The sequence below is a fragment of the Apium graveolens genome, chromosome 4, assembly GCF_009905375.1.
Source record: "Apium graveolens cultivar Ventura chromosome 4, ASM990537v1, whole genome shotgun sequence".
Classification (NCBI taxonomy): domain Eukaryota; kingdom Viridiplantae; phylum Streptophyta; class Magnoliopsida; order Apiales; family Apiaceae; genus Apium; species Apium graveolens.
In genome coordinates this window covers 282,845,393-282,855,877 of record NC_133650.1, presented here as the reverse complement: position 1 = coordinate 282,855,877, position 10,485 = coordinate 282,845,393, and the positions used below count along the sequence as shown (strand labels likewise).

At 33.8% G+C, this 10,485-nt stretch overlaps 1 protein-coding gene and 1 pseudogene across 1 annotated transcript; both read left to right on the top strand.

Moving 5' to 3' along the window:
* The first annotated feature begins 298 nt into the window (after positions 1–298).
* LOC141721093 (N-(5'-phosphoribosyl)anthranilate isomerase 1, chloroplastic-like) lies at positions 299–5,000 on the top strand. Its single transcript, XM_074523838.1, has 6 exons — positions 299–461; positions 2,248–2,320; positions 2,539–2,601; positions 3,219–3,592; positions 4,027–4,190; positions 4,610–5,000. Exons 2-6 carry the CDS (start codon positions 2,305–2,307, stop codon positions 4,848–4,850), a joined length of 858 nt encoding a protein of 285 aa, XP_074379939.1. The 5' UTR covers positions 299–461; positions 2,248–2,304; the 3' UTR covers positions 4,851–5,000.
* Positions 5,001–5,146: 146 nt separating this feature from the next.
* LOC141721094 (protein ROLLING AND ERECT LEAF 2-like) lies at positions 5,147–7,786 on the top strand (annotated as a pseudogene).
* Positions 7,787–10,485: the final 2,699 nt, after the last annotated feature.

Here is a 10,485-nt window from a genome sequence, read left to right as displayed (position 1 = left end):
GGTTTTTTAAATATTAAAATAATTATAGATTCGAATAAAATATGAAATAAAATGCCCGTTATAATAAAATTTAAAACTTAAAAATATAATATTATCTAACATATTGAATAAAAAAAGAAAAAGAAAAAAAACAACGTATGCTAATCTTAAACACCAAAGTTGAGGTTGTATTTTACCTCGCCTGAACAAGAATTGATGTTACGTTTTCAATTACAAAAAAATTGAAAACAAAACTCACAACTCAAACAAAACGCGACATCTGAGGCAAACTTTTCCTAGGTTGGGGTATTTTTACTGAAATATAGCAATATTTGGGGCCCACACCCCGTTTAAGTCGGGATAGAAATGAAATAAGACTAACTGCAGGTTCTTCTTCTTTGGTGCAGCATTTATTTAAATTTGAAGCTTGTATCTCCATCAAAACACCAGTCTCTCATCTCAGTCCTCTCTCGCAACTCAGGGTAATTTTCTTTGTGCCCTAGCTTCTTCACTTGCGCTTTTTCCCCCCTGATATATTCGAAATTATGCCTTTATCATTTTCTTGATTTTATATCTGTGATTTCACTGTTTGTATGTGTCTATTGCGTTACTTGTTTTCTTCTATAACGTGCATACGGAATAACCCTAGTTGGAAAGGAATTAATTTTCAAGAAAAAATGTTACCCCTCCGGCTTCTGTAAGTATCGTTCTTTAACCTTTTTTTAAAATTTTATTTTTCTGAATAAAAGTTTAAACATTCTATTTTTATTCAGAATTTTTTTTTTTTTTTTTTAAAAATTAAAGAACTATACACAACAATTGGGAGGGAGTATTATTTTTACTTGATGTCTGCTACTTGTTTGATAAAAGTACCCAAAGAAGTTTATTACTCCCTCCGTCCCATTTTAGTTGTCACATTTGAATTTGTGTCGGTCAAATTAACTTAAGTTTGACCGAAGTTTATTAATAATTTATAACTGAACAAATTTAAAAAATTATATTACCGGAAAGTAGATTAGATTTAATCTATTTTAATATATAATTTTCAGTTTTTTGAAATAATATAAGAGAAATGTTTAATCTTAGGTCAAAAATTGGCCAGTTTGACTTCTATAAAAGGAAATGTGACAACTAAAATGGGATGGAGTATTTGTTGGCGTTTACAATGTAATTGATGAATGCCTGGAACTAAAATTCTAAATACGACTTGAAGATTTAGTGCAAAAAAAAAAGGTTGTCGGCCCAAGATTTGGCCGGGGTTGTTTAATTTGAATGTAAATTGGATATGGAAGCTTCATTAGTGTATACCAAGTAGTGATATGTGATTTTTTTTAACACACACATATAGTATAGTATGCTAGCATGACTAGGAATAATATTGTTTGCAATGGTAGTTAATTACTTGATTGTGAGTTTACATAGTCAGAACCCGGAACTAGTTTTTATAAAACTAGCCTTGTTAGTTATGCACTTTACACCTCCACATAAACCTGGTAGTTTAGTAGCAAAACATTACGTACAAGCACAATATCTTAGTTTGAGCTATTACCTCACTTGATATAGAACATTCCGTCTTATTGATCAGATGTCCTCCTCATTAGGCTCATAATTTAAATTGACTAAACTTACGTAGTGAATCGGTTCACATGAAATGACGAATATTTTTCAAAAAAGTGGGCCAAAGTCCGAATTCAACTAAAGCAGAAGTACTTCAAGTGTTTTCTCTTAAAAAAATTGGGTCAAATTATGATTTCAAATTCAACTGAAGTACACCGGCTCTTTATAATCCTGACCTATATATATATATGCAATTTTATTTGCAGTAAATTTTAAAAAATATAGGGATTTGTAGATTTTAATTTATATAAAAAAGGTTTATAACATATTTTTAAACATAGAAATTATTAATAAGTAAGGTAATGATTTGTTAATGTATTATGTTTGAAGTTATATTTAAATTTAATTTATTAAAATTAACTCGACAAATAATCTAGCATTTATTTTTAAAGTTAAATAGAATGTTTCAGTATTAAATGATACTCACATATTATATGTATGGTGAAGAAAAGTGATAATTTGGTGTAGTGGTTTAAACATATATTGGTGAATAAGTAAAATGTCTCATTAATATTATAATCATGTTGGGCTATTATATATAGAAAAGATAGATAAATGTATATATGATTAAAAAATAAATTTAATACGTGAACTAATCTAGTTTTAAAAATATTTCTCTCCCATTAAGTATTAACACAGTTTTAGTTACAGAGGAAATAAAGGAGCTTCAAAATCTTCAGACATCAGCCGCCAAATATTACTTACAAAATGCAAATTCTCTCAGGTTTAGTATCTCCCCAACTTACACACACACAATTCATACAAGCAAATGAACATGTAAATAAACACTTTCATAATTGTAGTGTACTTGTTTGATTGATTGCCCCATAGTTTGTCCTTATCAAAGTGTACTTCTTTCATTTCTTGCTATTTTTGTGTTTATGTAACATGTAGTGTGCTTCTCATTTTTGTTTCGACAAGTAATCGTATTCTTTATTTCAGGTCTGAATATGGGGATTCAGTCTCAAGTCATGTCAACAAATATATACACAAGACAAAGCTTTGGTTTGTGAATACTTAATATCATAACTGCTCTGCTATTTCTAATTGTTTAAACTGTGAATGTGGTATGTGCCAATCAAGATATGTATGTTTCTTTTACGACTTCTTTTCATTCTAAGAAGGGGAAATCTGCGTAGAAGTAATGTTTTGTTTTTTCTCTCTGTTGTTTATGTGTGCGTGTGTGTGAACTTGTGAATCAATCATGAAGTTGTGTCAGGTGAGGGAGTAATTTGAAACTAAGGGTGACAATGTTTGACATGACCAGGATCAGACTTGATTATAAGCACTTGACTTGACAATTGGATAATTTTTTCATGCCGACTTTCTACACTTTTTTTTAAGTTTTTACCTTTATTCATGATTTGGTTATGTCTCTACTTGTGTCCCATTTACGATGTTCTTATTGTTTCATGCTTGAACTTTGGAAATAGAGTTTTTTGACCTCGTGCCTCTGGCACAAATGTAAACAGAAGCAAAGCCAAGGTTTTCTTTTTATTATTTTCAAAGTTGAAGACTGTAAATGTTGTTTGCATTCCACTATTAGTATAGCTTCGTAACGTTTTTGCAATGTGTCTACTAATAATAATAGCTATTGAAACGTGAATTATTGATATAAAAAGGTGTGCCGGAGACACGGGCACTGGAAGCCCATTCATCAAGGATGAAGGTGTTTGGGAAGATAGCAAGAACAGACGTGCTCCATCGTTCAACGAAACTATTTGCCACTCTCAGGGAAGAAGAAGATAGTAGACCTTTTGTAAAAATGTGTGGGATTACGTCTGCTAGAGATGCTGCTTTGGCAGCAGAAGCAGGTGCTGATTATATTGGAATGATTTTGTGGCCTAATTCCAAACGCTCAGTTTCAGTTAATGTTGCAAGGGATATTTCAAAAGCTGCAAGAGAAAATGGGGCAAAGCCTGTTGGTGTGTTTGTTGATGATGATGCTGACACAATATTAAGGGTTTCAGATGCAGCAGAACTTGAGTTTGTGCAGGTAAGAGGAATTCCAAAAGAGTCCAAGTATATTTCATAATTATAATATTAAAATAACAGCTCTTAGTGATTTAGAACATATTGCATGTTAACCTGCAACGATATTCCTTATATTTGCATTCTAGTTTATTAATATTATTATATTCAAACTCTGACCATGTGCTTTAACTCTTTAAGAGTTTAAGTGCAAAAGGGAGGCAAATGAATATTTTATCAACAAAAGCAAGATAAGGATTGCCTTTTGATTCCCCATAAGTAAGGCATGGAAGAAAGATCCTAAATTTCTAAGGAACCTCTATAACATTGTTGGAGCACTAAATTGAACAACATTCCTTAAATTTTAGCTCAGGGTCCCATATAGCTAATCTATTGGAGTTGCTCCAAGAAACCTATTAATTTGATTTTGTTCATCCGGTAATTGGTTCAAGTTTGCAGCTTCATGGAGATGTTTCAAGGGCTGCATTCCCATTGTTAGTCAAGGAAAATCGGATAGTCTATGTCCTACATGCTGATGAAGATGGGATCCTTTTAAACCAAATGTGCGATGAAGAATGTTCTTTAATTGATTGGATACTTGTGGATAGTGCAAAAGGTGGCAGGTAAGAGTCTTTTTACAGGTCAACAGTTCATGTGCGTTATACTATGTGTTTGGATGTTCATCCACTATGTCTTGACAATATTTATATTTCAAGTTTTTTGATCTGCGTGAACTGGAATCATCTGCTACTTAAAATGATCATCTGCATGAATCATTTAGAGACCATTTCAGTGCTTTACAAATATTATTCAAGTCAAACTGGTGAAGTCTACCTTTTGGAGTTGTTTCCTCCATTTCAAATCTGTGAACCATAACAATAAGTCGACTAAGAATTTAATTTCTGCAATTTATTTCAAGGTTAAGAAGTTTTCGTTACCTTTTTCACTTGCATGACCCAGACCGAAGTTCATATCTTATTATCTTTAGTAAGATGATTTCGTACAATGATCTAACGACAGTTCCATTGTGCTATACATGCAGTGGTAAAGGCTTCAATTGGTCCCAATTTAAGCTACCTTCGATAAAGAGTAAATATGGATGGCTCTTGGCAGGAGGTATTCACCCAGAAAATGTATGTGAAGCTCTTACCACTCTAAAGCCGGATGGAATCGATGTGAGCAGCGGCATTTGTGCTTCAGATGGCATACGGAAAGACAAGTCAAGAATATCTTCCTTTATCGATGCAGTGAATTCTGTGAGTTATAAAAGTTTGGGGAAGTAACTGTCAATTAATTTAACCTTGAGTTTTAAAGATTAGAATTTGAAGCTTGATGTAGATTTATCTTGTACACTTCATTTTAAACTCTTTTAAGTTCATGGCAGAATGAATAAATGATAACCTCATTTTTTAACGAGGTAAATTATTTTGTTAGTGATATTGTTATTGTCTTAATTGATTCATTAAAATGTTAATTATGTAATATTACATGTTGTGCTCGTAAGTCAACCGTGGAATATGCTTCTAGAGTTCTAGTATTATATAATTGAAGTGCAAATTGCGCCGAATGGCAATGAAACGGATCCATTCGGGAAAGGGAAAGGGAAATTGGAGTAGAAGAATGGTAATAAACTCATAAGACTTGTGACCTGCATATTGCAGATCTAAATCTTGTTTTCTTCTGATAACTAGACAGACTTTGGTCAGTCTTGGCTATAAAATTTTGGTAATATAAAAGCTGTAAGAAAGATATTGAGTTTGTTTCTCAATTGTAGTGTAATACATCTCCTTCATCGCTTGGGGATCCTGTTAGAAATCAGTGTCATTATTTGATTTGTTTCCAACAAAGTAAAATAAAACCATGAACTTAGACAAACATTTATACTGATTCGTGATAAAAGAAAAAGTGAGGCATGAACTTTGCATTTTTATTTTTAGTTGCTTATTGACATGAAACTAATAAATAGTGGGGTGAATTGTAAAATTGCATAGAAATAGGATACAGTTGTCTAAATTAACTTTCTGTTGGAAACGACAAAATTATACATTTTAACTTTCCTCATACGGGGAAAGTGATATGGTGGGTGGGAAGTTTAGCGAGATGAGTGAGCCTAAAACACCGGAGAACGCTGTGAAAATGGAAGGGTTTACTACTGAGGAGACACCGGTGATGGTAGGGTTGAAGGAAAAACAGTTTATGCATTCTAACACTGCTCCTCCTGATATGAGGAGAATGCCGGGGAATTACAGTAAAGGTGGAGGTAGTCATTCTGGTGTGAATTTGTTGAAGATATTGGGTGACATTGATGATCATTTCTTGAAGGCATCGGAGTGTGCACAAGAGGTGTCGAAGATGCTCGAGGCAACTAGATTGCACTATCACTCTAATTTTGCTGATAATCGAGGTGACTACCTCTACCTTTATGTATTAATAGTATTGTGTCTTAGCTTTAAGTATTATATGCCCATTTTGAGTGACTACCTTAGATAGTTGGCCTGGCCTGAATGTTTGGAAATATGTATAGCTTGTAGAGCACATAATTATTGACAGATCATGTTAATGTACTTGGTCATTTACGCATCCGGTAGCATGAATCTGGGTAAATTGTTAATAGCAATTAAAGCATTTGCTAAGTTTCTTACCTTTTCAATATAAAAGTTAGACTTGGTAGTTGGTACTAAATCACAAAGTCCAGTATTAAGTTGAATTTGAAATCTTGTATCATGATCTATCGTCCTTTTGTGATTAACAAATTACAACATTAGGTATGTAAGGTTTGCTAGACCCACATGTTAGTGTGTGGTTAAACCTTTCTTCAGTGAAAAGAAACGCATAACATAAACTTATAGTTCTCATTATATACCTGTACAAATTATATTTGTATTGTTGTCAAGCTTTCACCAATCTGCAAAAATAGATGTTTGTTTCTTGCTAATGTAGTAAGGTTTTCATGAAAGTGGCTTCCTTTGTTTTTATTATAGGCACACCCATGTATGCAAACACAGTCATCTCTATGTATGTATGCGATTGGTTATGCGCTTAACATATTGAAAATGCAGTCACTGTTCTATAAATACTCCCTCAAGCAGAAGCTGATGTCAAAGCATTTTCTAGCCTCTTCCAGTTGTATTCTTGCAACTTACCATATCACTGAAAGACCGTCACAGTAATGAACAGTAATGAGAATGACATTCCGCACAGCTTACATGTCCTCTCATCTGATGATAAATCCCCATTTATCTAAAAAAAAAGTAGGCCAAAAGGGCCGTGTAAGACAATGGTCAAACTTTTGTTATTGTAAATATTTTCCAAGAGCAAGTTCTCACAAACTGAACTCTGTACAACGCAGGACACATTGACCATGCAGCAAGGGTAATGCGTGTTATTACTTGGAACAAATCATTTAGTGGCATGCCGAATGGTGAAGGTGGGAAAGATAATTATGATGCCGAGGAATATGAAACACATGCCACTGTTTTGGATAAGTTGTTGGCGTAGGAGAAGAAGCTTTATGAGGAAGTGAAGGTATGTCTGAGCATTTAAATTAGTTGATTTTCTGTTGTAGTTCTGCTGGCCGCAATTTGTTAATTTGTTCTCAGCTGCATTCTGACCCTCTGAATTAATATCCACGTATGTATGGCTGAAAGACACTATGAAATGGCTCTAGAACCTACGTCCGACTCATTTCATATAGATCAACATAAATTCAGGTTAATATTTTTGAATCTTATTCCATTCTTTTCTTTCTGTCAAGGCTGGTGAACTTATGAAGCTTGAGTACCAGAGAAAGGTTGGCCAGCTGAACAAGCTGAAAAAACGTGGTGCTAGCTCTGAATCATTGGAAAAGACAGAGGCTGCTGTAAGTCATTTGCATACAAGATACATAGTTGATATGCAGAGTTTGGATTCAACAGTTTCAGAAGTAAACCATATACACGATGATCAGCTATGCCCAAAACTTGTCGCTCTTGTTGAAGATTAAGTTATATTTCAGAGGAGAGTGTTTAAATTTTAAACTTTATTACTAATATTTCCGCGACATATTCATTAAATTGTTAAACGGTGCTTATGTTACAGTGTGGTGTGTTCTAAGACTATCTCTTTTTTCCACTATTCTTCTAGAGTCTGTTCATAAGCCAATTTACACGGCTAATTTGTCAAATTAAATCATGTGAACTGTCATGTTTTTGTGTTGCTTCATTAAGCTGTTTGGTCTTGATATTTTGGTACACTTGACATTATGAACACATTTAGTTTTTGTGGCTGCTGTTTCGAGTCAATATCTAGTAAACTACTACAGTAACACATTTGACAGAAGATCTGTGTTACGTAGTGTCCTAGGGAACATCCAAAGTGCATGACCAATTAGAGCTTTTAAGCTTGTTACCATGTAAAATACTGAATTTTATTTATGGCTCTGCCTCTGACCATGGTTGAACAGGAACTGTTTTACTGTCTTCAGTAAGAAGTAATAAGAACTAATACCCAAAGTCTCCATTTTGTAACTGTTAATTTTAAAAGTTGTTTCATTTGCAACCTAATGAATACAAATGCCATCTTCTTGTGTACTCGTGAGGAAGAAATATAGACTAGGGGTGGCTACTGCTTATGTATTATACTGGTATCTAGATTCTCCATATCTTTACAGAACTTTTTTTTGGGAAGTTGTTGTTGAGATAATGACAGATTGACATAAAAAGGTCTCTCAAATATGAATGAATTATTTTTCTTCTTTTATTTTCATGTGTTGAATATCAATGGTTCAGTGTAAATGTTTTACTGCAGAGGGGCCCTGCTACTCTGCATAATGGCAACATACCATGCTTTGTATAGATGTGTGATAAATAATGAGACAGATAAACCCGTGTATTCACTTTTCATCACCTGCTTGTGGTAACCTGTTTCAGTACAAGGCACAAACATCAGAACTAAAATGTAGTTGTTTTTTCTTTAACAGCTAAAGAAATGTATTAATTTAATTTTCAGGACTACCAAGATGTGGGATTCCATGAACTTGCATCACCGAAGCCAGTTGAAAATTGTTCGAAGATTTGAAATCCCTAGATCTTGCTGGAAATCCGAGGGAAACTGGCAGGTATACCAGAGAAACTAGAAGACATCACCATGAGCGTACTATCCAGCTTTGGAATGTAGTTTAGGAATGGCATTTCAATTCGACAAGCTCGTGACTAATCCGAAACAATACATTTAAGCCCTTAATAGCTGGTTGAAATCAGATCTCATTCCTATTGAGAGCCATTTAAAAGAAAAAGTTTCATCGCCACCAATAACTCAGAATCCTCCAATCCAACCCCTCCTCATTTCGTGGCATGACCTTCCGGAGACAAAAAAAATTAAAATAAAGCCCTGCCAAAAAAAAATAGGCCAACTCTACTACTTGTTATTAGACAGAGAGTAAATAATAGGCAGTAACAGAACAAGCCTCAAAATGAAATGGTGAGTAGTGAGTAAAACAAAACCATCCCAGATGGTAGAGTTGTTATAGGTTGGGCCCACTGATGTCTCTTCGCCGGACGTCATATTCAGTACGGCAACAATGTTAGCGAGAAAGGTGGAAACACGTTAGTACCTCCTCCCTCTCTCCCTCTCGCTCTCTCTCTCTCTCTCTCGATAGGCTGAAACTAGCATCTCTTTTTTATAATTTGTTGAATGTTATTACGTGTACAACTCTATTTCAATTGGTTTAAATTTTGTATATATCGGAAGAGTTTCTCAAGTTATTGAGTACTAATGAATTATTAGCTTTATAGTTAGTAATCAGTATTAGTTCGAAATCACATTCTATCAAACACTCTGTTGGTGTTATGAATTATTCTGATATGTCAAATTTTGGTGCTTGCTGCTGTGCAGTTCTGCAGTATTTCTGCATAGTTATTTTTTTACTTGTTTTTCTAGTTAATAATTCTTGTTCACTGGTTGTATCCCAGTTTGTGTTGTTTTAAGAATGTCTATGTTATTCAATGTGGAAAATGGTAATAAAAGGAAGAATTGCTTGGCAAACTTTTTTTTGCTAAGTTGCTTCCCAAACTTGTTGTGCCCTGCAAGTTCTATTTTGGACCATTTGTCCTAATTTCTTCCTGTGTTTGTTTATACTCTGAATTCCTTTGTGTTTTGAAGTCTGCAATAATTCTGTAGGCATTGATTAGCTTTTTGAGTTTGTACTTATTTACTTTCAGTTTGATTGTCTGTTTAGCTAGCACTTCCAGAAATTGTTTAGTTCTTTTTTAGATGTTCTTTTCTGGAAACAAAATGTTGCAGATTGGTTGCAATATTGCCAAGTCAGCCAGAATTATAGAATATCATTTTGCTGATATAAGGTATTACCGTATTAAGATGTTTTAGATTATGTAAATGTTGATACGAGGCATTCATATAGAATAGGATTTGCAGCATTGCTGTTTTACTCGGATTTTGACGTAGTTTTGGCGCTTTTCTGCACTAAAGCTGTAGTAGATTTAGTTTTGCCCGATTCTGTTGGAAGCAACCTGCACCCATTAACAAGATTTAGTTAATAATGACCTGATGTTTTGACACATTAAGCTTTTTTAAGAACTAAAGCAAATTGTTATCTTCAATTTATGTTGTGTTGACCACCAATGCCTGATAGTTTTGTACTTCTGTTCTTTTGCGTTTGAATTTTGACAAGAAAATATAACCTTATAATTAACCCCACCCCAACCCGTTATATAAATAATAGGGTTGGGTTAGACAAATAATTTTGGGTTAACAGATTAATTTTTTTATGAACCGAGTATATTAGGTTGGGGACTGACCCAACCCATGTTCACCCTTCAAGTTTTCTAAACTAAGTTTCATCAAAGATAAATATTTTTTACAAAGCTGTCGAGGAACTTAAATAAGAACAATTTTATTCTCAAGTTTCTTGTTTGAATTAAT

Excerpts from the sequence above, each read along its gene's own strand:
- LOC141721093 (XM_074523838.1), top strand. Across the intron at positions 2,602-3,218 it reads ATACACAAGACAAAGCTTTG|GTGTGCCGGAGACACGGGCA; the intron begins GTTTGTGAATAC and ends TGATATAAAAAG. Across the intron at positions 4,191-4,609 it reads GATAGTGCAAAAGGTGGCAG|TGGTAAAGGCTTCAATTGGT; the intron begins GTAAGAGTCTTT and ends CTATACATGCAG.